At 36.0% G+C, this 25,569-nt stretch overlaps 4 protein-coding genes across 9 annotated transcripts; 3 read left to right on the top strand and 1 right to left on the bottom strand.

The window, feature by feature from the left end:
* Positions 1-7,776: 7,776 nt before the first annotated feature.
* LOC111469824 (probable protein phosphatase 2C 60) lies at positions 7,777-11,762 on the top strand. The gene is made up of 5 exons (XM_023115264.1): positions 7,777-8,096; positions 8,639-8,996; positions 9,976-10,343; positions 10,447-10,683; positions 11,140-11,762. The coding sequence occupies exons 2-5, from the start codon at positions 8,678-8,680 to the stop codon at positions 11,407-11,409; spliced, it is 1,194 nt and encodes a 397-aa protein (XP_022971032.1). The 5' UTR covers positions 7,777-8,096; positions 8,639-8,677; the 3' UTR covers positions 11,410-11,762.
* Positions 11,763-13,392: 1,630 nt separating this feature from the next.
* LOC111469763 (nitrate regulatory gene2 protein-like) lies at positions 13,393-17,240 on the top strand. 3 transcript variants are annotated; one of them, XM_023115180.1, is made up of 5 exons: positions 13,393-14,786; positions 14,904-15,127; positions 15,725-15,948; positions 16,042-16,906; positions 17,052-17,240. In XM_023115180.1, exons 1-4 carry the CDS (start codon positions 13,862-13,864, stop codon positions 16,880-16,882), a joined length of 2,214 nt encoding a protein of 737 aa, XP_022970948.1. In that variant the 5' UTR covers positions 13,393-13,861; the 3' UTR covers positions 16,883-16,906; positions 17,052-17,240. The 3 variants fall into 3 exon arrangements, with proteins under 3 accessions (XP_022970948.1, XP_022970947.1, XP_022970949.1); XM_023115179.1 differs by having other exon boundaries at positions 13,394-13,618; positions 13,733-14,786; positions 16,042-17,240; XM_023115181.1 differs by having other exon boundaries at positions 13,863-13,956; positions 14,109-14,786; positions 16,042-17,240.
* Positions 17,241-17,934: 694 nt separating this feature from the next.
* Positions 17,935-20,552, bottom strand: LOC111469847 (protein CHAPERONE-LIKE PROTEIN OF POR1, chloroplastic-like). The gene is made up of 3 exons (XM_023115298.1): positions 20,087-20,552; positions 18,968-19,316; positions 17,935-18,330 (listed from the first exon to the last, which is right to left on the bottom strand). Exons 1-3 carry the CDS (start codon positions 20,411-20,413, stop codon positions 18,155-18,157), a joined length of 852 nt encoding a protein of 283 aa, XP_022971066.1. The 5' UTR covers positions 20,414-20,552; the 3' UTR covers positions 17,935-18,154.
* Positions 20,553-21,129: 577 nt separating this feature from the next.
* On the top strand, positions 21,130-24,801 carry LOC111469901. 4 transcript variants are annotated; one of them, XM_023115369.1, is made up of 4 exons: positions 21,130-21,316; positions 23,149-23,248; positions 23,842-24,110; positions 24,505-24,801. In XM_023115369.1, exons 2-4 carry the CDS (start codon positions 23,209-23,211, stop codon positions 24,517-24,519), a joined length of 324 nt encoding a protein of 107 aa, XP_022971137.1. In that variant the 5' UTR covers positions 21,130-21,316; positions 23,149-23,208; the 3' UTR covers positions 24,520-24,801. The 4 variants fall into 4 exon arrangements, 3 of the variants coding, with proteins under 3 accessions (XP_022971137.1, XP_022971138.1, XP_022971136.1); XM_023115370.1 differs by having other exon boundaries at positions 23,136-23,248; XM_023115368.1 differs by lacking the exon at positions 21,130-21,316 and having other exon boundaries at positions 22,704-23,248.
* The last annotated feature ends 768 nt before the right edge of the window (positions 24,802-25,569 follow it).

Raw genomic sequence — 25,569 nt, 5'->3', positions numbered from 1 at the left:
TCCTTCATATACTATTTATAATGTTTTGGGCAGGTTTTGTAACATCTCAAGCTCACCGTTCATAGTTATTGTTCGCTTTCCACACCCTTATAAGAAATGTTTTGTTTCTCTCTCCAATCCATGTGGGATCTCACAGGTTTTGCTCTAATATCATATGTAACGTTTCATGTCTAGAGTTCAAACTAAGATTTGGAATATAGTTTTGATATCTTGTTAGAACCCACATTGGTTGGGGAGGAGAACGAAACCGGTGGCAAATGCATTGTAAAGCTTTGAGGGGAAGCCCGAAAGGAAAATCCAAAATATGATAATATATGTTAGTCTCGATTCTCGATAGATCCTATCTATAATTCTCCATGCGTAGAATTCATACCAGAATTTGGAATATGGATTTTGCACAGGATGACCATAACATTTCTCTACATCTTCTACGATAGGATCACGTTACCTACTTATATTGAATTATCAATTACCAACCGAAAAGAATGTCTCCAAAATAATTATTTAGTATATATAATATAAAATAGGAACATGCGTGTCTAATAAAAAAACCAAACATCATTAAAAAAAACATAGTTTAATTATTTTAAAAACATGAGTTGTATTATAATGTCTTGTCGCATCTCATAAATAATTCCACATTATTTTTTTTAAAGCATGGTTGATTTAATCAAGGCCATTTATTAATATTAAATTAATTAATGAAAACATTGTTGTTTCCCCTTTTTTGGGCTTTTCTTTTGAATTTTGAATGAGAAAAGAACCTATCCCTACGATTTTCCTTCAACATCTTCAAATCATATAATAAAATAAACAATAATTAATATATTAAAAAATGTGTTACAATAATGTTGTCTTATCAATCTCGTGTTTTACTGCACTTTTCGACATCTTCCACGTTCTAATAATTCAATTCATATCGATGTGACATAAAACCGTTAAATTTATCTTAATATATTTTCGAGTTGTTAGACATTATAATATTTTAATACGACATAAAATTATTTATAAAAATAATTTTTAATTAATTATATGTTTATAAAATTTATATAAGTGGCCCACTATGACGAAATAGAGTTAATTAAATAAAAAAATTATTTTGAACAAAAATTCAAATGTTTTTAACCTTTTAAAGAATTAGCGAGAAAACAAACTTAATCAAACTCAGGATGATAATTAGTATCTTAATCACTCTGTTGTACTTATTTTAATATTATTTTTTAAAGATTAACTAAATAACATTAATTACTATTAAACACATTTATGTTTTTTTTTAATCTTTTTGTTCAACGGACGTATCTTTGGAGAACGAATCTTTGATATTTTTATCAATGATACACGTTTTAATCGAGAGAAAACGTTACGAAGCCTGGTATTAATATATATCAATACCTCACAATATAGTTGAATTGTTATTGTTCGAGTTTTTTAAAGGTTTAAATCTCATTGATGAATCAATACCACCACAATTTTAAGTTCGTTGTGTTTCGTCCATTCCTCGTCTTCAAACTTTGACCATTACCCTTGGTTGAGCCTGTTAGAATTGGTCAATCCATTATACTATGCAAATCAGATTCCTTCAATTTCAAAAACATCATATCTCCTGTCCTCACACACACCAGCAGAATGGGTTAGTCGAAAGAAAACACAGACACATTGTAGAAACTGGCCTTGCTTTACTCGCTCAAGCCAACATGCCTCTATCCTACTGGGATGAAGCTTTCAACACAGCTTGCTTTCTTATAAATAGAATGCCCAGCCGAACCATACAACAAGACACACCACTTCATAAATTGTTTGGTAAAAGTCCAGACTACTCCATGCTTAGGGTGTTTGGCTGTGCTTGCTGGCCTAATTTAAGGCCTTACAACAACAAGAAACTGAGTTTCAGAACTACTAGATGTATATTCTTGGGTTATAGTTCTTCTCATAAGGGATATAAATGCTTAAATAGAAGTACAGGACGTATTTACATCTCTAGAGACGTGGTTTTCGATGAAAATATTTTTCCTTTTGAAGAATCTAAGCCACCAAACAAAACCACAAATCCACATCATCCTGTTCTACTTCCAGCCTTAGCCAAACTTGCTAGTTTTTACACTGAAAATGCTCTTACAGATATTGAACCAGTTGTTAGTAATTCCCATATGAATGATGGTCAAACTGATAATATTGCTAGTGACAACTTGTCTGGTGTCAGCTTATCTTCTGCAGATAATACAAGAAGTTCAGAGGAAATTGCAGAATATGAAGCTGAGAGCAGTTCGATCAATGCTCAAAACCAAACTCATGAACATGTGTCTGATCAACCAACTGAAGCAGCTAGTCAACATCCAATGCGAACAAGGTTGAGAAATAACATTGTACAAGCTAAACAATTCACTGATGGAACTATCAGATATTCAGAAACCTCAAGAAAATTCGCAAGCGCTGTAACTATCACAACTCCGATCATAGAGACTGCTACTGAACCTCGAAACCTGCAGGAAGCCATGCAACATCCAAGATGGAGAGGAGCAATGAATGATGAGCTCTCAGCGCTAAAACGAAATGCCACTTGGGATCTAGTTCCACCCAAACCTGGAATAAATCTCATTGATAGTAAATGGGTGTATAAAGTGAAAAGAAAAGCAGATGGGTCAGTTGAAAGATTAAAAGCAAGATTAGTTGCCAAAGGATTCAAGCAAAGATTTGGTGTTGATTACACTGATACTTTTAGCCCTGTGATCAAACCGTCAACAATCAGGGTCATTCTTTCGCTAGCAGTAACCAAGGGCTGGAATATGAGACAAGTTGATATCCAAAATGCATTTTTGCATGGAATTCTGAAAGAGGAAGTGTACATGCGACAACCACCAGGATTTCAAGACTCAGCCAAACCAAAGAATTACATATGCAAGCTCAAGAAAGCCCTTTATGGCCTGAAACAAGCCCCAAAAGCTTGGCATTCAAGGTTGACTGGAAAACTTATTGAGTTAGGCTTCAAGGCTTCAGTAGCTGATTCATCTCTTTTTATTCTCAAAAACAGAGAGATAACTATCTATATGCTCATCTATGTTGATGATATAATTATTGTGAGCTCCTCTGATCAAGCAACCGAAAGGTTGATTCAGAAATTGAAAATAGATTTTGCAGTAAAAGATTTGGGTGATCTTGAGTATTTTCTGGGTATTGAAGTCAAGAAAACACGAGATGGTATCATACTGTCACAGAGACGATATGCTTTAGATTTGTTGAAAAGAGTAAACATGGAAAAATGCAAACCTATGTCTACACCAATGGGTTCTGCTGAAAAATTATTCAGAGAACAAGGAATACCCTTATCAGCTGAAGAACAATTCAAATACAGAAGTACAGTGGGAGCACTACAATATTTGACAATGACTAGGCCTGATTTGGCATTTGCTGTCAATAAAGTGTGTCAATATCTTCATACACCTACTGATGCTCATTGGGGTGCTGTGAAGAGAATTCTTCGTTATGTTAAAGGCACACTAGCATTAGGAGTGAAAATTCAGAAATCAACCATGATGTTGTCGGGGTTTTCTGATGCTGATTGGGCTGGTTGTCCCGATGATCGACGTTCAACTAGCGGCTTTGCTGTATTTCTTGGAGCAAATCTAATCTCATGGAGTTCCAGAAAACAGGCTACAGTGTCAAGATCAAGCACCGAAGCAGAATACAAGGCCATTGCGAATCTTACTGCAGAAATGATTTGGATCAAGTCATTACTGAAGGAACTGGGCGTGTATCAATCAAAGGCTCCTCGCCTCTGGTGTGACAACCTCGGAGCTACATATTTAACTTCAAATCCAGTATTTCATGCTAGAACGAAACATATTGAAGTTGATTTTCATTTTGTTCGAGAACAAGTAGCACGTAAAGCAATGGAAGTTCGGTTCATTTCATCAAGTGATCAAGTAGCTGATATCCTGACAAAACCACTGTCTAAAACTCCTTTTACTACACATTGTAACAATCTCAACATGTACAAGACTTGTTGGGATTGAAGGGGACTGTTAGAATTGGTCAATCCATTAGAATAGCTTGAAGTTAGTCATGCCATAAGAATAGGCTTACTTCGTTAGTTTCCTATGAAATCGGATCTATTAGTTAATCTTTTGCCAATATAAATAGAATATGTCCTCAATAGTGTGAGGCACAGTTTTGCATAAACTTAACAGAGCCGAACATTTTGAGTCCATGTCGATTGAAAAGAGAAACGAAATATTCTTTGTAAAAGTGTGAAAATTTCTCCGTATAGATGTGTTTTAAAATCAAGAGGTCGACAGTGATACGAGTCAATGTCAGCTGTGGGCTTGGATTATTACACGAAAACCCTATAGAAGAAGAAAATATAAGAGATTGGAAATAGAAAACGAAAAAAATGGTGTTGTGTCTTTTGTTTTTCAGTGGCTTAGTCATTGGAACTCCAAAACTAAGTGTGTTTGGCTCGATTTGACAACTTGACAACGAAACACGACTCGATATCGAAAGAAGAATAAATAAGAGGTCTGCTAGTTACTAGCACTATGCTGTAGTAACTAAACTAGACTGGTTTGCCTCGTTCTACCCACAGACAACTACTAAACCACGTCACTCAATCTATACTTGTTTAGTTTAGATCTAAGGACAGACACCTCAACTTACAGGCTTGTTTAATCTACATAACTTGTCTCCATACCACAGCTCGGTTCCTTTCTCTAAACTCAAATCGAGATTGTTAGAACAATTTTATTCTGATGTTTTCTAAGAATTTTCTAAAAAATATATGACTGAGAACAAAACATGTTAAAATAACCCATTAAAGATATAAATAAGGTTAATTAATGTCAAGTGTTCATTTAAATAGTTAGTGTGAAAAGAAAACACGTGCACGTGCATGGATGAGATTGAATTAAAATGACTCATGTGCACGTGCTAGTGTAACAACTCCAAATTCTATTGCTTTTTTTTAATGCAGATAATTTATCTAAATATTAATTCTGATTTAAATAATATGAAATAATTGTTGGCTTTGTTTTGTTTGATGATGTAAATAACAAATATCTCTTTAAAAACATAATAATAACGATTATTATTATTAATTTTATTCCACTTCAAATAAATAAATAAAATTGTCAACAAAAATGGTCAGTTTGTGTTTTTTTTTTTAAATAATAATTACGTTGAAATATATTTTAAATAATGAAACATTCAAATAATTATAAAAAAAATGGTATTTTAGAAAAATAGGTGAATTATATTAAAATTATTATAAAGGGTTCTTTTAATTTGTAATATATGGATTATTTAAAAAAAAAAAAAACATTGATGGTCGTCAACCGATAAAGAAAACAAAAATTAGAGGTATTTATATGACCGAATAATCCCTGACTAATTCAGACGGCTAAACTCAAATGACCCTAAAAGTTAGGATGGGTTGAATTTTTGAAAAATAAAAAATTTAATTTGGTTTGCTGGTTGAGCTCAGATGAATATGAGCCACTCGAAAATAGGGTTATAATCTAATCCATTTTATAATTAAAATATTAAAAATATTTAACATAACCAATGTTAATAATCGTTGTAGCTAATAAATATTTCCTATTTAAAGTTTATGAGATTTTATTTATTAATATAATATATATAGTAAATAAATATGATTTTTTAATGATTTAGTTAATGGTTAAACCGGTTATCAAATTAATATTTAAATTTTATAAATTAGGTTGGTAGTTAAGAAATATATTGATTTATTCAGAGTTTTTAATAATTTTTTTAGAAAAAATATTAAATTACATTCTTGCAAAAAAAGAAAAAAATAAACTAAAATTTAAATACTTATTAAAAAATTTGAATACGTGAGAATTTATTAAAAGATTTTAAAATTTATTAACGAGTTTATTTTTAAAACACTAATTATTCACCAATATTAAAATATATAGATTTTTTTTAATCATCACCCAATTTTTTAATTTAATCTTAATATTTTAAAATAATATATTATTATTATTATTATTATTATTATTATTTTGAAAGCGACTTAATTAATGAGAAATAAAAAGGTCGGTGGGTCATACAAATTAAATTAAATATTTTCCAAATTTTGAAATATATATTTCAAAATTTTAATCACACAAAAATTTCGACATCCGATGAAATTATGGAATTTCAGAAAATTTGTACAAAACATTTTAAGTTTTTTTTAGTATTAAAAGAAATAAATTCAATCTAAAAAAATATTCAAGTTAATAAATAAAATTGTAACGACGAATATTTTAAGTTATAACTTTCATTTAATGATTAAAAATCTAGATTTTATTTGACGTTCGATGACTCTGATACTCTTCTACAGTTCCTATAACATGACTACGTTACCTCGTTTTTAGAAATGAAGACCCCGACATTTCTTCCTCTGTATCCTCTACAACTCGACTATGTTACCCACAAACTAACACGAGTCCTTTTAAAATGTTTTGTACTAACTCGCATATTTTTTAAGAAAATTTCTAAAAAGTCTGGATATAAAATTGCGCCAAATCAAGCACGATAAGTTTAGATTTCTCGTGATTGAAGTGTATAAAAAAAATGTATCTTATCGACGAAAGTAACAATTGTTTTAAATAGTTTCAAATTATCATATTTTAAAAATATTGTTTCCTACCATCGTTCCCTCATTATTATTATTATTATTATTATTATTATTATTATTATTATTATTATTATGTGAAATAAGCATTTCATATAAATAATAAATTCGAGAAATAAAAAAAATGGCAAATATATTGACAATAACGTACATTTGACGGGACATAATAGTTCAGCTCCAAGTAACACGAATTCGAAAACGAAAATTAGATTTTAACGATCTTGTTGAATAATTATTCAACTAAAAGTGGGCAACACGATTGAAAGAAGACTAAAAATACTCGACGTTGATATTGAATATTTCAGCTAATACATATCTTTAACGGTTACATACGACCGTTACTAGCTTAGAAATTAAAACAAAAAGTCAAACTTAGAATTGAGAGAGAAATAACCTATGGCTTAATTCAAAACCTATCATTTAGGTGTCAAGATTTTAATGCTTGCGTAGACATTTCTTCATCACTTATGGCTAAAAAAAAAAAATAATAATAATAATAAAATAATAATAAAAATATTGGGTAGGTTTGAAAATAATTTTTAAAATAGGTTTGTTTTTAGTGAGATCTTACCGTTGAGGAAACAAAACATTTATTTATTATAAGAGGGTGGAAACCATGAGGTTTACAGCAGATACGTAACAGGCTAAAGCGGACAATATCTACTAACGATAGACTTGGACCATTACATTTTCTAATTTAAAATATTTATTTTCAAAATTATTTATAACATTTTTTAAAAATAATAATAAACCAAAAAAAGTTACTTGCCTTCAATCCAATTCCTGCAAATGTTTTGTGAAAAATCTTTGTCCCGATCACAACAAAAATAAATGAAAAATTTTACGATAATGAAGAATAAAATAAGTAATGGGTATGGAGACGGGGAAGACTTTCCTGTTTCTGCCCCGCTTTGTGGATATGTCTAACAATATCGTTTGATAAAACCCGCTATATAAACATGTTTAAATTTAAAAGGACTAAACTCTAATTTCCTTAAATTATAAGGACAAATTTGCTATTTAAAATCTAAATAGAAAAAATTGAACTAAAAACGTACCATTGTAACATGGAGTCTTTGCAATACCGACGTTTAGGTATTGTGTTGTCTCAACTTCCTTTGACTCTCTCTTTCTGTGTGTAGCGTAGCGGCGTGGACCCCATGGCTGGACCTCTGCTTTGCTGGCTTCAAGCTCTCCATTGTTGGTCTTTTATGGAGCTTGTCTGCCTTCCACACAGAGAGAAACACAAAGAAAGGAAGAAATTAAAGCAACAAAGAAAGAGGGGTTTTCACTTCCCTAACCTTTCCTTTTCCATCCACACCTTTTCGTTTCAATATCTGATAATCCAAACCAAACCCACTTCTGTTTCATCGCTAATTTCCATGGATCCACAGATCTAAGCTTTCAGGCCCATTCGATCAGCTCCAGTTCATTTATGGGAGCTTCCATTGACGTGTTAATTGCTGTAAGCCCTTTTTTTTTCTCTCTGTTTTTGATTTTCGTCATCTGGGTTCCTTTTCTTTTTGATTTTTTCATATGGGTTTGTTGAATTTGCTGACAAGGATGTTGAATTGTTCTGATTTAACTTGGAATTTGTTGTGGCTGAGGCTTTGTGTTTCAATGTGAAGACGTAGACTTCTCTGGATGGATAAATGAATGACTAGGAAATTGTTGAAGAAATAATCGTCTTTGACCTCTCATTTCCTCCCCCTAATCTGACTTTTTCCTCTGTTAGCGGCCATATCCTACATAAGTTTTGAGTTGAAGGGGAAACAGAAGCGGTTTCAGATTTTCCCAATTGAAATTTACTGTTTGTTTTGCCTTTTTTTGCTATGTCTCTCTCGTTTTGTTCGACGAAATCTATGTTCCATCTGTTTATGTTTTTGTTCTTAATCTTATTGGTTATTTCTGTAGCATATATAAGTTTGTGAGTTTAAACATCAGCATATCAGAAGGAATTGGATTAGGAATTAGTGAGTCTAAATTCCTCTTGTTCCGTGTATCCAGATGTGGAGATTTTGGAGGGTTGTTTGGTTGAGATGAGGGATGTTCTCAGAGTTGATGAACTTTCTGAGAGCTTGTTTTCGACCGAGGTCGAACCGACATGTCCACAAAGGTTCAGATGCTGGTGGGCGACAGGATGGTCTCCTATGGTACAAGGATAGTGGACAGCATGCGAATGGTGAGTTTTCAATGGCTGTCGTTCAAGCTAACAATTTACTTGAAGATCAAAGCCAGATTGAGTCAGGCAATTTGAGCTTGCACGAGTCTGGGCCATATGGTACCTTTGTTGGAGTGTATGATGGGCATGGAGGGCCCGAGACGTCGCGCTATGTTAACGATCACCTTTTCCAGCATCTTAAAAGTAAGGCACTGAAACTTCTTCGATCTTGAATATCTTTTTTGTCCAATAATTCATGTCCCATATGCTTGATTTCTCAATGAGTTGATGTGAGTTGGTTTGCAAGTGGATTGTGCATCTAGAAAGGGATGAAAGGTGGAACTCTGGGTTTTGGTTTGAAAAACTCAAGAATACTATGCTATAGTGCTTTCACTAGTTCATAGTTTCCGAAAAAATGATTCCCATCTCATCTCAAATAAGTCAGTTACAACCGCCCAAGCCTACCACTAGCAGATATTGTTCTCTTTGGGCATTCCGGTCCAGGCTTCCCCTCAAAGTTTTTAAAACGTGGATGCTAGGGAGAGGTTTCCACACACTTATAAAGAATGCTTAATTCTCCTCCCCAATTGACGTGGGATCTCACAATCCATCCCCCTTCCGGATCAATCGCTCGGTGTCTGGTTCTGATATTATTTGTAACGGCCCAAGCCCACCGCTAGCATATATTGTTCTCTTTGGGCTTTCCCTTCCGGGCTTCCCCTCAATGTTTTTAAAACACATCTACTAGGGAGAGGTTTCCACACCCTTATAAATATGTTTCGTTCTTCTCCCCAACCGATGTGGGATCTCACAATCCACCCCCCTTTGGGGCGCTGCATCCTTGTTGGCACATCACCCGGTGTCTGGCTTTGATACCATTTGTAACTGCCCAAGCCCACGTTAACAAATATTGTCCTCTTTGCATTTTTCCCTCCGGGCTTCCCCTCGAGGTTTTTAAAACGCGTATGCTAGAGAGAGGTTTTCACACCTTTATAAAGAATTCTTCATTCACCTCCTCTAACCGACGTGGGATCTCACAAAGTTGGAATAGTGAGTTGGTGCAGCTTGATCAAGGTTTAATGTTAGAAGTTACAATGTGAATATTCTTTTCCTTTTCTACTAATATATTTGGTCAAGAACTAAGACACTCCGAAGTCCTTATGGTTTGTTCCCTAATTTTCAGGGTTTACTTCAGAGCAACAATCCATGTCAGTGGATGTCATAAGAAAGGCCTTTCAAGCTACAGAAGACGGGGTCGTTGCTCAAGTTTCGAAACAATGGTCGATGAGGCCACAAATTGCAGCTGTTGGATCTTGCTGCCTTGTTGGTGTAATTTGTGGTGGAACCCTCTACATTGCTAACCTTGGTGATTCACGAGCTGTTTTAGGGAGAGTTGTGAAGGCAACAGGGGAAGTTTTGTCCGTTCAGTTGTCGGCCGAGCATAATGCATCTATAGAGTCTGTTCGGCACGAGCTACGTGCTCTGCATCCTGATGACCCCCAGATTGTAGTTTTGAAGCATAATGTATGGCGCGTGAAGGGCCTTATACAGGTTAGTTATTCGATGCGTCGATATCGATTATGCTTGTAGTTTTTCTTTTCATGTGGCTGAATTATGTATTTTAACTAAGCACAAAACAACTTTTCTATCCTAGGTTTCTCGATCGATCGGCGATGTCTATTTGAAGAAAGCTGAATTCAACCAAGAGCCTCTTTATGCCAAGTTTCGCCTTCGTGAACCGATCACAAAGCCGATACTGAGTGCCGAACCATCTATTTCGGTGCTCCAGTTACAGCCACAAGATCAATTTATTATATTTGCTTCAGATGGGCTCTGGGAACACCTTAGCAACCAGGAAGCTGTGGATATTGTCCAAAACCATCCACGTAGTGTAAGATTTCTCTCCCAGCTAAAATTAGAAGGGAATACACTGGGGTGAATTGTGAGATCCCACGTCGGTTGAAAAGGGGAACGAAGCATACCTTATAAGGGTGTGGAAACTTCTCCCTAACAGACGCATTTTATTTCTTTTTGGTCTTTCTTTGATCACAAACAGGCAAGTTAACTTCTACATGATCTGAGCAACCTTAAGTAGCTTAGATTGACGAGCTGCTGTCATATCTCGTGTTTTGAATAACGTAGGTTAGATCGAGTCCTAAAAACCACATTTTACATCTCATCGTTCTTGCAGCATGCTTCTAGTTGATTGAGAGCAACCTTAAGTAGCTACAGTAATTCTAGATTTCTTTATGGCTTCATGTATTGTATTGAAAGTTTTAAAATCAATATCTTTCCAAGAGAGAAAAGTTTTCAAAAGTGATGAGAACAAAGACCAATCTCATTGCAGGGAAGTGCAAGGAGGCTGGTGAAAGCAGCACTGCTAGAGGCAGCAAAGAAGAGAGAAATGAGATACTCTGACTTGAAGAAGATCGACCGTGGCGTACGGCGACATTTCCACGATGACATTACAGTGATTGTTGTGTTTCTCGACTCAAACCTCGTGAGCCGAGGTAGCTCTACAAAATGTGCAAGCCTATCCATACGAGGGGGCGGAGTTAACTTGCGTCCAAACTCATTGGCCCCGTGCACCACGCCATCAGACCACAGCATGGCCTGATTACAGGGCTATATATCAACTCATGTGAATACCAGGTTAGCTTCCAACAGAGATAAAAAGTGGAGCCAGGCATATATCAATCTTTTTTACCATACACTGTAACTGTTAACTCAAGAAGAAAAAAGCTTCAGCTTTTTCTGATTGTAGCTAATTCCTTCGCATATTTCTTATCATTCCCATGATTTTTTTTTCCTTCTTTTTTACCCATTTGCTCACTACTTAGGTCTTGTAAATTGTATGTATGATGACTATGGAGATTCAGTTTTAGTGGTTTACTGAACTGCCTAATCTGCCATAACATCTGCACTTTCTTATTCAATAGAATGAATGAATGATTGATTGATTGTCACTTCCCTCGACTTCCTTGTAGATCCTGAAACATCTTCGATGACACTCGCTTGACAAATATGTGTCGAATACGGGTCTCCTCGAATACGCCTTTTTGAAGCTATATTTCCAGTTCTTGTGTATGAATGGTTGGTTGTGGTGGGTATGTAAATGTGTGGGAATTTAGAATAGAGTATTGTATTAGTGTACAGGGAGGAGAGAGAAAGAGGAGAGAGAGTGTCAGAAGAGAGAGGGAGAGAAGGGTATAATAAACACTTAAAAGCAGACAGAAAAGGGGGAAGGTCCCTATGTAAGAAAGGGAGTGTATGGTTGTCCTGTTTTAATTGTCATTTCCATTTCCATTTCCATTTTCCATCCCCAAAGTTAAAAATGGCACATTTCTCACAGCCCACTACCCTTCTCTCTCTCTCTCTCTCTCTCTCTCTCTCTCTACTGTTTCTTAGTTGGTGAGGATTGGATGGAATCAGAATTTGGTGTGGGTTAAGTTCAAACCAAAATGGTCTTTTTTTTTTTTTTCTATAATAAAAAAATGTTAAATTATAAGTTTCAAGAATTCTTGGAATTGGACTCATGAATTTATTTTATAAAAAATATTTAATTAGTATTTAAAATTTTAATTTTATGTCTAATAAATTATTTTAAATTCCTCTCTAAATATAAATATGGTAGTAGTGAATTTTAATAAATTTAAAAGTTTGAAGAGATCAAATAAAAACTTATTTAAAAAATTAATAATTATGTTAGGCTAAATTAATAAATATATAAAAAAAAAACTTTTGAATCCACATTTTCTCTCAAACCTCTTATAAATTTTCAAAAGTTTCAATAATATCTTTAAACTAAAAAGAAAAAAATAAAAAAAATACATCATAAACTTTTAAAAAAACACTTTTACCATTATGAGTAACATCATCATGTGAATAAAGAGAATACATACCACAAGAGTTGATACCAAGATTATTACTCCTCTACCCTTATTCTTATTCAAGAAATGTATCCCTTGTGCCCCTATTATTACATAGTGCTAAAACATCGCTCATTGGGCCAATTAACACGCCTCCCATCAATATAAATAATAATTTAAAGGGTAACGACTTCTTAGAATGTATCATACTAGAAAGACTTATCGATCGAAAATAAAAAAAAGTCATAAAAGATAATTAAAAAATATATAGACCCATCATTAAAGCTTACAACATAATTATAAAGAAAACAAAAGGAGAAAATTTAATTCAATTTAAACATAGCTCAATAAATAAAGTATAAATTATCATTTCATCGTAGGCAATCTTAGATTAATTATCAAACATTTAAACCTAAAAGGGTGAAAAATAAAAAAAAAGAAGAAGAAGAAAGTAGAGAGTTCTTGTGTAAGGAGACAAGAGTTGTCTGTAAGCTATGAAGAGAGTGACAGTTGTGACTTTCTGGATTCTCCAAACCAAAACCCTAAGAGCTTATTGTGTAATGTTGTGTTTTGAGTTACAAAGAACAACACAAATCAACCTTTCAACCCAACAAAATCTCTCTCTCTATCTCTCTCTCTCTCTCTGGAGAGAGAGAGAGAGAGAAAACATTAATCAATGGAAAATAAAGTAATGAAAAGTGGGTAATATGTAAAAACCAGGTAAACCAAGCTCTGAACTTTTTCCTATTTCAAACTGTTTAACATTAACACGCTAACAAATGGAGTACAAAATTTTACACAACACTTCCCTCTCTCTCTTTCTCGAGCCCCTACCTTCTTCCTCGCCTATCTATCTCTCTCTCTCTCTCTCTCTCTCTCTCTAGAAGTTCTTAGCCCCAAAAGAAGAGGGTTTCTTTCCTAATCTCTCTCGAGTCTAAAAAAACAGCTAAACCAGAGGTTTTTGCCTCCTTCTAACTTACTTCATCATCTAGCATTTAGGAAGAACCTTCTTCAAAAGAGCCTCACTGTTCTTGGTTTGTTTTTGTTTTTGAAGCAATCCCACCATTTTAGTTGCAGGAACATGAAATGGGTCGATCGGATTTTTCTCAAAAGGCTGCATTTCTACACTTTATGTTTCTGAAGCAAACATCTTCCTCTTTTTATCAGTAAAGAATATCAGTAAAGGAAGAACAAGAAGAGATGGGTTGTGTTGCCTCAAAGTTAGAGGAAGAAGAAGAAGTAGTTACCATCTGTAGAGAAAGAAAACGGCAACTAAAGTTAGCTGTTGAGAGAAGGTATGCTCTAGCAGAGGCTCATTGTAAATATTGTCAAGCTTTATATGCTGTTTCAGCTGCCATTAAGCTCTTTGTAGCTCGACATTCTTCTCCTTCCCCTTTTCTCATCACATTCCCTCCTCCATGTTCTCCTTCTTCTCCTCCCCCTTCAGAAAAAGTGGTAAACAATCCAATGTTTCTTCAGCAAACACCTTCTGATTCCGCCCATGAAGCCATAGCTGCCTGCCCTTCATGTGCTTCCTCTTCTTCAACCTCTGCAGAGTCCTCCATGGATGAAGGAGAAGAACAAGAAGAAGAAGAAGAAGAAGAAGAAGAAGAAGAGCTAGTTGAGGAGAGGATAGAACAGGTCCCTTCATATTTCTACCTGCAAATGCCACCACCAATGCCATCTCCTCAGAGGGAGTTTGCATGGGATTTTTTCAATCCATTTGACAGTATGAGGACTGATGTTGTCGCTGCCGCCGCCGAGTATCAACAAAGCTCGGAGGACAATCTCAGGATGGTGAGGGAGGAAGAAGGCATTCCAGAGCTGGAAGAGGCAGAGGAAGAAAAGGAAGAGCAAAGGCAGAGAGTTGTGGCTGTTGTTGAAGAGGAAAATGTTGGTGTTCTTAAAGAGCAAAGGAATGGAGTTGAAATGGTTAAAGAAGAGGGCAAGTTGAAGCAGAAAGGGCTAACAGTCATTGACACACCAGTGGAAGGAAGGGAACTTTTGGAAGCTTTGCAGGACATTGAGGATTATTTCGTTAGGGCTTATGATTCCGGAATTGATGTTTCTAGGATGTTAGAGGCCAACAAAATTCATCTCCAGTCTGGTTTAGAGGAGATCAAAGGTGGGCCATTCACTATTTAAGCACTCAAGTTTGCTTTTTTCTTGCAAGCTTAATTGAAATCATTGGAGCTGATACCAATCTCTTGTTAGCTAACTTAACTAACTCATTTTACTGCAGAGAACTCGACAAAACTCATCCAAGCGATAACTTGGCACCGGGCTGCTACGGTCAAGCCTTCATCATGTAAGAGTCTAGTAGCATCCAGTTCGAAGAGTTCTTCGTCATGGACAGAGTTTAAGAATGAACTGTTCGATGATTATGGCGTAATGGACTCCGGAAGCCATTCATCAACTCTTGGACGGTTATATGCTTGGGAGAAAAAACTCTACGAAGAGGTTAAGGTGAAGTACGATCCTCGAGCCGTTTCTCTTTTGAAAAGATCATTACAACACAGTAAAAACATTCTGGTTTGATAATCTCACTCAGGCTAAATTTGAAGATCATGTAGAATGCCTTCACTTGGTTAATTATCACTTCATCTTCATAACTGCTCGACTTGATCAAAGAATTTGGACGGAAGAAAATGAAGCATAGATAGCCTATTCCATTGCAATAACATTTCTCCTGGCAACCTCTTTGATTGTCCGAGATCTTATCTTTCTTTATCCTAAGCCTTGTTAGTTTTGCAGAAAGAAAAAGGGTGTCTTAGCTTTCTTTATCCTCGTAATCTTATGCTGCTTTAGTTACCCGAGAAGTGATTCGAGCCTGGCTCGTTCTCGTGTTGATTGCTCAACCTCATGAGCATTGTTTAGAGATGTAAACAAAATAAATCTTTGATCCTTCCTGACTTGGTAGCTTCCTGCTTCACTGTAGATTTATCCTCTGTTAGCAAAGAAACTACTGTTATGGATTTTTAGAAAGGGTTGGTAGATTTTCGACTAACAAATTTCTAATTCTTCCTAATGGATGTTGGGTTGTGTTCCTATTCTTACATTCAGGCTGGAGACAGTATGCGCAAACTGTACGAGAAAAGATGTTCACGACTAAGAAACCAGGACATTAAAGGGAGTAATGGAGTCACAACCGATAAAACTCGAGCTGCAGTAAAAGATTTATATGCCAGGATCTTGGTTGCCATTCGGAGTGCCGAGTCTATCTCAACAAGAATAGAGAAACTCAGAGATGACGAGCTACAACCTCAGATCATTGAGCTATTAAAAGGGTAAAACTTGGAAGATATCTGCATTTCTGATGTGAATAATGTAGGTAATGTTGCCAGTTTGTCACATGTTTTTCTTTCCAAATGGTTTTGCAGCTTAACAAGAACATGGAAAATCATGTTGGAGGTTCATGAAACCCAGAAAAAGATTATTCTTGAAGTGAAGACTTATTCCTGCCATTCTTATCTGAAATTCTGTAACGAATCTCATTGTCTTGCAACACTTCAGCTTGGGGCTGAGCTTCTAAACTGGCGTTCGTGTTTTTCAAAATATGTTGAATCACAAAGGGCTTACATTGAAGCTCTCCATGGATGGCTGACCAAGTTTGTAATGCCTGAGGTCGAATTCTATTCTCGAAGTCGGGCTTCGTCTGTACCTTATGGGCTGCACGGACCTCCATTGCTTTCAATCTGCCGTGATTGGCTATCTTCCATGGAAAAGTTACCAGATAAAACAGTATCCTTTTCATTGAAAAGCTTTGCAAAGGATATGAAGGCTCTGTCAGATAAGCAGATGGAAGAGCAGCAGCAAAAGAGAAGAGTTGAAAGTCTGGTGAAGGAACTCGATCGAAAGATTCTGTCATTCCAAAAAACAGAGGACAAGTTCTTGGAATTCAACTTTACTGAGATGAAATCAGAGTTGGAAGTCGAAAATGAGAACGAATACTTGACAGAGAAGAAAGATCAGGTGGACATGTTCAGAAAGAAGCTAGACTTGGAGAAGGAAAAGCACCATAACTGCATTCAAGAAGCACAAAGGATCACATTAAATGGAATCCAAACAGGGTTTTCTGCAGTTTTTGAATCCTTATCAGAGTTTGCCAAGGCTTCCCAAAAAATGTACAACGACCTCGTGACAAACAGTGAGAATGCCAATAAACCCGAAAATATGAACTATATTGAGGGCTCCCAAGCAGAAAAAAATGTTGGCAGATGATAGGAGGGAGGGGACTAAAAAGGGGTATTTTTTTTTTCCTGAATTCTGTAAATTATACCTAGTCGAAGCAGCTCGCTGAGACATAGGTTTTTATTTTCCTTCCAACATTCCATCCTAGAAAATTGTTAAGATTTTGTTTCAGGCTTTCATTCCCACAATTTTGTTGCAGACAAGGTCAAGTTATTGACTTTCTACATTATTGGCAAGAGGCTAAAAATGTAGATTTGGATTCTAAGTGGGCAATTATTGTAAGTTGCTTCAATGTTCCTGAAAAAACAAAGAAGCTTGGGACCTAAATTTGGTCAACATCTCTATTTCAACCTTTTTCAGCTTTCCAGTAATCAATTGGTCTTCTCTATCGGGAGAAATGCAGAAAGCACATTCATAACAGTGTGTTGTCTTTTGATCTGGTGATGTTTGGTTACAGTTCTGAAACTCGATGTACCATCAATGGCAGTTGCAAAGCTTTGTCTTCATGTATGTGTTTTTTTCCATTATTATGGTGGGACACACGTGAAAACAGAATCTGAATCTAGCAAAAAGACAGATGGTGTTCACGTGGCCGTCAAAGCTTTAAATTCTCTCTTCTCTTTTTTTTTTTTTTTTTTTTTTTTTTTTTTTTTTTTTTTTTTTTTTTTTTTTTTTGTTTTNGGGGGGGGGGGGGGGGGGGGGGGGGGGGGGGGGGGGGGGGGGGGGGGGGGGGGGGGGGGGGGGGGGGGGGGGGGGGGGGGGGGGGGGGGGGGGGGGGGGGGGGGGGGGGGGGGGGGGGGGGGGGGGGGGGGGGGGGGGGGGGGGGGACCATTCTTAAACAAGAAGATATCGACTCTTAAACAGTTCCATTGTATATCCCAAGTGATTGCAATTGAATAGAAACCTGGAAGAACAGTAGGGATAGCATGACTGAATTTCACGACCTTCTGGCCATACTTCATTTTCTCTTTTCTGTTCTAAATCATGAACTCCATATTGAACCAAGAAGGCTTAATTGCCATGGGCTTATAGTAATGAGCTGTGAAGCCTATAATTGAGAATATAAGAAGATGAGAACTATATAATGAAATTATGACAAATGGACATTTTGAACACTCATATCCAACATGGAGAACATATGATGATTATTATGTTCTTCACTATAAACACAAGTCATTCCCAACAATTCATTGAGCTTTTGTGCATCCAAAAGCACACAGCCTTAAAGAGCTAACATGTGATAGAGCAAATGAATAATTACAACTCCTACAATGAAGGGGCAGTTACAATATTCTATTAGCACTATCTAAGGTATAAAGAGACCAAGAATTGGGAGAAAATTAGGAATTCGCTTACTACAGTAGCAGGAGAGTGTATACCAAGGAAAGGAACAATGTCAACCTGCAGCCAACTCTCAACTGCAGAACCCACTACCGCACCAGCCACAAGGCCACCTAGTGTTATCGCCGTTGCCTTTCCTGCAATGAGAGGGAAAAAATTAACGTCAAATATGTTCTTCAACGATTAAGAGTTTCAACTTGTGAAATTCTGAAAGCTTGGGCTCCAATTAATAATAACATAAAATTAAGCATTATTGCTCTTAAAGTATGTGAAAAGTGCTTACACCGTTCTTAAAATTTAACCAATATATTAAAAATATTTTTAGACATAGATTACAGAACTAATAACGGAATCATTATTAGAAGAGACCTTTGTATGGAACTTTCACACAACCAAGAAAGCTAATTTGCTCGACTATTCAGAAGGTCTACACTGATTTTTTTTTCTTTAAAAAAAAAAAAAAAAAAACTTTAGATGACCCATAAGCCAGTCAACAGAACATGGTAACTTGATTTCGAAAGAGCAATAAAAGAACCTCCCATATTTCAAATTATGTTTGAAAAGAATCAAGTTACATTTATTTTTTTGGCCGCGGTTCTTGCTGGCTGTATATAACTTCAAAGATAACTAGTATGGTTCTTCAGCCGGTCTCTGGACTTCTCTAGAACATTAATCATAATGGGTTGCAATGGAGAATTCTCAAGTTCATGATAATCAAACTCTTCTAGTACTTATAAGCAATATATTGTAAACCTTCTTTGTGAAAATCCTTACCTAATTTTACGTTCTTTTTAGTCATAAAGTACAGGGAGGCTCCAAAGCTACCAGCCAAGATCAGTCCAGGAACATCAGCACCTGCATAAGGCAGTGAAGAAGATGAAGCGGCCCCATTTACATATGTCAAGACTGCTAATGCCCCATATACACCAGCTTGTATGCCCAAGTCACCAGTAGATGGTGTTTCTACAGAAACAGGCATGTTCCGCAGCCACTGAGACATTGAACCTACACCAGGAGAATTTACTGGTTTAACATCAGCATACCGGATGCGACTGTTCTCAACTTTCCCAGCTCGACGCCGAGTTAAGCTCTGCATCAGCAGTATGTCATACGCAGCTTCAACCTGAAACACATTTGGCATAGCAACAAGGAGATGTTTATGGCTTTCCTACCATATAGGCTATAGTGGATAAAAAATGTAACGAGTGACAGAATGGAATCGATGCATAGTCCTTGGTTCTTCAGTTAGAAAACCTTCCAAATAAAATATAAAACAGAACACATGAAATCATTTGTAACAAATAAAAAACCTGTCAGTATTAGAACCTTTGAGAAATATAAAACGTTCACCCAGGGAATGTAACAATTTTGCCCAGTCATCCATGAAAAGTGCAGGATATCTAATATCGCGCTTTTAGCAACCAGGCAGAGGATTTTCTCCAAATGACAAATAACTCTCCTTCCTAATGCATAATTAACAAAACAGCTAAATGGAATGACAAGTACAATGACTTATGCCATAGAAGTGATAAATGACAAACATGGCAGAACAGTATGCAATGACAAACCAAATATAATCATATTTTTAACTAAAAGGAGGTTGAATCCACGGTTTCTCCCTTTTTACTTTTGAGGGGAGAAAGTTGAAATTGTTTCTATATTTGCATGGCGTTCAATATGATAGACTTTGGTTAATGAATTCAGACTCTAAGAGAATTTATTACGTAACATACTGATACTAGCCTATTAGGTTCCACTGATCGAAGTAAGAAATACAGAAACAATCAAAATTGAGTCACAAAACAACCAAATTGACATCAACGCATGAGAACAGGTATTGAAATTTCCAAAATCAAGACAAAACTGGCACTCAAACCACGATCAATACATTACCTGAGCAATCCCCTTGTCGTCGCTGCAAGTAGCAAGAATGGAATTCTTGGCGCGGAGTATTTCATCGAAGGAGGCTCCTTCGGAGACGCCAAGAAGCTTAAGCGCGTTCTCGAGAGACATCTCAGACGGCGCCGAGTCGTCAGCGCGCGAGCTCGCCTGAACCGGCAGCAGCAGCGTCCTAGTATATTCACGGCAGAGAGGAGGGACACCACCGGTCCAGGAAACAGTTCTACCGGGAAATGTTGAGCCGGATCGTCGGAAGGGCGGTCGGGAAAACGGTGAACCGGCGGCAGGGGTGTTGGGCCGGACGGAGAGGGCGGCTGCCATAGTCGAACTGATTTTCTGCAGAAGCGTGAGGCTGGCCTTCGTTGATATGCAAAATCAAGGAATGTTATGGTATGTCGGTCATAGAATAAGTTCCGGTGAGCTCTTTTTATTGTCTGATCTCCGTCGCATATCCGGCAAGGGGTTTTTTGGTCTTCGTGATGTACGGTTCAGATCTTCTCTCTTTCTCTAAGGCCTAAAAGGCTTCATTTTGATCAAGCAGAGAATTTTTCTTTGACGGGGCTTTAATGGAAACTGACAAATAGTGAATGAGATTTGATGAGTAAGAAAATAGAATTAAGAGTAACGACAAATCTTAGTTTAGATTGGCTTACACGTAATTTTATTTTTAAAAAAATAATAATTTATAAAGCGTTTTAAAAAATTAAAAAATTTAGAAATAATCTATAAAAGGTTTTATCTTGTATTATAGTAAAAAAGAATTAATTTTTTTTTAATAAAAATTATAAATAATATATATTTTTTATTTTTCATGATAAAAATACTTTTAAAAAGGAAGGATATTAGTAATTTCTATAAAAGTAAGTCTTTTTAAAATAATTTAAAAAATTTTAGGGCTATTTTTATTAATTTAGCTTTTAATTATATTGGTTAAAGTTAAATTATATTTTTTTTTAAGAAAAAAGAAATATAAGTTTTAATTAATTAATTAATTAATTTTTATCTAGAGTAACTTAAACTTGGCGACTATATCTCTATAAAAAAAAAAAAAAATTTAAAAACCACTCCGATCGGCGACTTTATGGATAAATCGACGGCACCCGCCTAGTGGCGACGGCCGTCGTCGCTGCTTATCTGCAGATGCAGAGTTTTGCCGTACTGCAATCCTTCCGTACGTTCGGCCGTCCTGTTGTATTCTCATTGGCGCCGAAATGCCGATCTCAGGTGACTTTGGTTTGCATCTTTCTAGGGCTTTCTTTATGTATTCGTTTGCAAGTATATTGGATAACGTTAGTTGGATGATGAAAGTCTCGCTAATTTAGAAAATAATCATGAATTTATAATCAAAGAATATTCTCTCCTCGTACCAGCCTTTTGAGATGTGAACTTATGTTTAAAGTGGATAATATCATACTATTTTGAAGAGTCGTATTCATCTAACAATTACTGCCTCTAGTTAGGTGCATCTTATCGGTGAGAAAAAGTGCCAAGAAAATTAGCTTTTATTTCTAAATTATTGAATTATAGGACCTACTGATCGCTGTTCTAAATCTATCTTAGGGAAGCTTCTTTGCTGCTAGAATGGGAATCTAGATGTAATATAGGTCCTTATAGATTTCTATGGTATTGAGTGAGAAGAAGGCGACTAGGTCTTGAACTTTCAATAGCATTGTGTTGGAAGGCTGTGGAGGAAGGGTATCGGGAATTGTACCCTGACGATAAAAGTACAAATCATTCTACGAGATTCTCGGAGTTCGAACAGGACAAATTATACGGTGATCTTCTGTTGGTTCTGGCCTTAGAAAAAGGAGAGTGATTCAGTGTTATGGGCCAGAAAACTCAAAGTTACAGATTAGAAGATGGTTCTGAACTGAGAAAATTTAGTTCCATTTGGAACTTTTGGGAAAGTGTGGTTCTTCTTTATGCAACTTGGAGTACTCAATTGTGAGGAGAACGTGTAGATAAGTAAGAAACAATATCTTTATCGGTACGAGATGTTTTGGAGAAACCAAAAACTAAACTTTGAGAATTTATGTTCAGAATAAACAATTTCATACTAATATGTAGATTCGATGTTCCTAACAGCTACTACGGCATTCTTATAGATTTCAAGTGTGTATGTACGTGGGTCATCGAGCTGTTTGATTCCTTTTGGAACAGGGAAGATATTTGAACCCATATTTTATATGCTAAACCATTCCAAAATACAATCAAGTTCTGTGGCTTTTGGTTGCTGCTGAAAACTGTTGATGTTGGGTTTTGCTTTCTAGCATTACTTGTGTTTCTGTATCTGTGTGCTGGACTTGTTTTCAATGATAAAACAAACAGGCTCTGAAGCGAAGCCAAAAATTGAGTTACTTCTCATTAATCAACATCCGTACGTAGAATCTGCTGGTTTTGAAACCAGATCTTGCAAGGTTGATATGATTAAAGTACTTCCTTCATATCTGAGAAAGTTGATCTGCTTAAGATTTTGTTGCTTACGAGAGTTTTTTCCTTTAGACCAAAGCTGAGCAGCATGATTTGTGATAAAACACCCTTCCCAAGTGGGCCTAATTTTTTTAACTCCAAGCTCACCGCAAGTAGACAATCTCTTCTTTGAAATTTTCTTTCAAGTTTTTTGAAACGTGTTTGCTAGTGAGAGATTTCTACACTCTTATAAAGAATATTTTGTTCTCCTACTCAACTGAAGTGAGATCTTACAATTATTCTGTAATGGAATCGGCTCCACATCAATTGTGCTATTATCTTTTCTTTTCCCTTTGTTTTTCTTTTTCGTCATTACCATCTCTGCTTAAGTTTTTATGTTTTTTTATGGCTATTATAAATCAAACTGTCATCTGGGATGGTGCATAAGTAGTCTGGCCTCCCTCTTAAACTATGACTTTTTTTCCAAAATTCTCATATTTTCAGGTGTCTTATTTGATCTGTAAACGTGTACAAAGTATGTGTTGATTTCGTTTATAGCATGCTGAAGTAAAATCATTCCAAAGTTAACCAATTGAACAAGGAACATCACATCACTTACTACAATTCAATAAAGTGCTTATCTACAGAGAAAAAGGCAAGAGAGTGGATAGCAATCTGCAGGTAATTACACTTCGAAGCTCAGAGCTATGAAAGCAGCAGCCCCATCTATTGAAAGGAAAAATGGAGGTACAGATTTTTATAGTATCCTATTCCTACTTGCGTCACATCAAACATATTACTGCCTTTTGTTTACTGTTTTCCCCGGCTCTTCCTCCAATAAACCATTATTTATAAGAGCATAAAAATCTTTACTCAGTAGACACGCTTTAAAAACTTTGATAGGAAAATCGAAAGAGAAATCTCAAAGAGAACAATATCTACGAGTAGTGGGCTGTTACAAATGATATCAGAGTCAGACATTGGGCGATGTGCCAAGAAGAAGGCTAAGCTCCGAAAGGGGGTGGACATAAGGCGGTGTGCCAACAAGGACATTGGGTCCCAAGGGGGTGGATTCAGAGGTCCCACATCGATTGGAGAAGGGAACCAGTACCATCGAGGACACTGGGCCTCAAAGGGGGTGAATTGTGAGATTCCACGTCGATTAGGGAGGAAAATGAAACTTTCTTTATAAGAGTATGAAAATTTCTCCTTAATGGATGCGTTTTAAAAACCTTGAGGGAAAAGCTCGAAATGAAAAGTCTAATTAAAACAATATCCGTTAACGATCAATTTAGGCCGTTAAACTTTCTCTCTCTTTCTCGTTGTAATTTCCCTCACAGGAACGATAAATGAAGCCTTTTCAAGCTGCAGGTCACTCCCAACCCAACTAACAGTCATTATGCAACATCTCAACCTTCTACAGCTTCAATGGCAGCTTTTGCAAGGAAAAAGAGAGAGAGCTAAGGCTCTGTTTGACAGTCCCACCTATTTGTCTAAAACGAGTTGTGCCACTGCCACCCTCTTTGGATGCTTGGTTGTTCCTCACTCACCCACCGAAAGAAGGGTGAATCAATGTAGATTCTTTTGTACGGACGGCGGCAGTCCAGAGGTGAGTATTAAAACAAAGTCTTTTGTTTTTCTTGCTTTCACTGACTGATAGGACCTAACCCATTCTTATAGAGACTGATTGGGGTCTGGTGGCTCTCTCTTTTTCTTCTTGCTAATTTAAGTGGACATGACTTTGCAAAAGTTTAGTGGCTTTAATTTAGTGAAGTAGTCGAGGGAAAATTTTGTAACTTTATCCCAATCATTCCTTCCAAATCTGATGAAAAGTCCCTTTTACTTCCTACTTTCCACTTCTTTTCAAGTTTAAGAAACTTAGATAATGCTAAGTTTGTAGTTAAATTAGTTCATATTGGGCGATGCTTTTATTCCCGGTTGACTATTAACGATGTACATAAATTTTATAATTTTATAATGTTGTTGAATGCTGGTTGTTGTAGATTGAAGAAGCCTGATGTTTTTCCTTGATCATACTACATAGCACAAGCACAAGTGGTGGAACATGTGGTTTAATTTGATGCAAAGCAAAAAACTTTACCAAGGTTTGATATGCCGCGAATCCTCTTGAAAGAGAGGTGTGCCTTCGGGAACGCGGAATTGCCTCCTAGGATCTATAATTGTCTCAAAATGTCCCTGAGGGACTGGAGTGGGTAAAACAATATTCGTTATAGTTTGGAAAAAAAATGTGTGACAATTCCAAAAATTGCGTATTCAATTGATCCTATTTTTTTCTTGTCTTTTCGTCTTTTCATTGATTGATTCTTACCAAAGTTTACTTTCTTCTTTGATTTTTGGATTTGAGTACTCGTATCCTCAACCATTGACATATTCTCCCTTGATAAAGTCTCCAACCAGTCTTTTTTTTCTTTAGTACTTACTAGATAAGTTCGATTGTTTAGTATTTTCAAAATACAAGTGAGATTGTAATTGATTTCAATCTTTTCTTAAGTTCGCTTAAACCTAGGGTCATCTCAACCTTAATCTAGGATCAGCCTTAAGCTTAATTGAGGGTCGACCTTAGAGTCAGTTTCAACTCGAGTTTTGAGTAGGTTTTTTGTCTGCTTTTATAACACAAGGCTTGTTGAAACTTGGAAGTTTTGAGAAAAATCTTTCCTCGTGATCCCATTTGTGAAGGGCGTACCTCGAACCTCTTAATCTAACTTTTCAAGATCATGAAACTTTATATATCCTTCTTAGAGGTTTTCCGTGGTGTTCTCCTACATGTTTCTCAATTTCTTTTAAATTTTGATAAAGCTGACGTTCCATGGAGGGCTTTGTACCTCAACCTTGGTCTCGCCCTGTGCCTTTCGATTCTCCTCCATCACTTTTTGAAACCCTTGAAGTATTGTTTACCCTTTTTAAAATTAGTTTTTTTTTTTTTAAGATAGGGTATTTTATTAAAATCAGTTTTAAATATAAAATAACACAAATGTAGATCAAGTCAAATTTTTCTAATTATATGAACATATATATATATATATATTTATTTATTTTATGGTATAAAA

This window comes from Cucurbita maxima, unplaced genomic scaffold (assembly GCF_002738345.1).
Source record: "Cucurbita maxima cultivar Rimu unplaced genomic scaffold, Cmax_1.0 Cma_Scf00041, whole genome shotgun sequence".
Taxonomy (NCBI): domain Eukaryota; kingdom Viridiplantae; phylum Streptophyta; class Magnoliopsida; order Cucurbitales; family Cucurbitaceae; genus Cucurbita; species Cucurbita maxima.
Note: the sequence above shows the minus strand (reverse complement) of the source record. Positions and strands in the feature narration are given on the sequence as shown.

What these genes read in the sequence shown, in the direction of transcription:
- LOC111469763 (XM_023115180.1), top strand. Translation starts at nt 13,862, where the DNA reads ATGGGTTGTGTTGCCTCAAAGTTAGAGGAAGAAGAAGAAGTAGTTACC. An exon ending in TGGTTTAGAGGAGATCAAAG is followed by an intron (nt 14,787 to 14,903) that starts GTGGGCCATTCA and finishes ATTTTACTGCAG; the next exon opens with AGAACTCGACAAAACTCATC. An exon ending in ATCATTGAGCTATTAAAAGG is followed by an intron (nt 15,949 to 16,041) that starts GTAAAACTTGGA and finishes ATGGTTTTGCAG; the next exon opens with CTTAACAAGAACATGGAAAA.
- LOC111469847 (XM_023115298.1), bottom strand. Translation starts at nt 20,413, where the DNA reads ATGGCAGCCGCCCTCTCCGTCCGGCCCAACACCCCTGCCGCCGGTTCA. An exon ending in ACGACAAGGGGATTGCTCAG is followed by an intron (nt 19,317 to 20,086) that starts GTAATGTATTGA and finishes AATGTGTTTCAG; the next exon opens with GTTGAAGCTGCGTATGACAT. An exon ending in TAAAAAGAACGTAAAATTAG is followed by an intron (nt 18,331 to 18,967) that starts GTAAGGATTTTC and finishes CTCTCATTGCAG; the next exon opens with GAAAGGCAACGGCGATAACA.
- LOC111469901 (XM_023115369.1), top strand. Translation starts at nt 23,209, where the DNA reads ATGAAAGCAGCAGCCCCATCTATTGAAAGGAAAAATGGAG. An exon ending in TATTGAAAGGAAAAATGGAG is followed by an intron (nt 23,249 to 23,841) that starts GTACAGATTTTT and finishes TTTCCCTCACAG; the next exon opens with GAACGATAAATGAAGCCTTT.
- LOC111469824 (XM_023115264.1), top strand. Translation starts at nt 8,678, where the DNA reads ATGTTCTCAGAGTTGATGAACTTTCTGAGAGCTTGTTTTCGACCGAGG. An exon ending in CCTTTTCCAGCATCTTAAAA is followed by an intron (nt 8,997 to 9,975) that starts GTAAGGCACTGA and finishes CCTAATTTTCAG; the next exon opens with GGTTTACTTCAGAGCAACAA. An exon ending in TCCAAAACCATCCACGTAGT is followed by an intron (nt 10,684 to 11,139) that starts GTAAGATTTCTC and finishes ATCTCATTGCAG; the next exon opens with GGAAGTGCAAGGAGGCTGGT.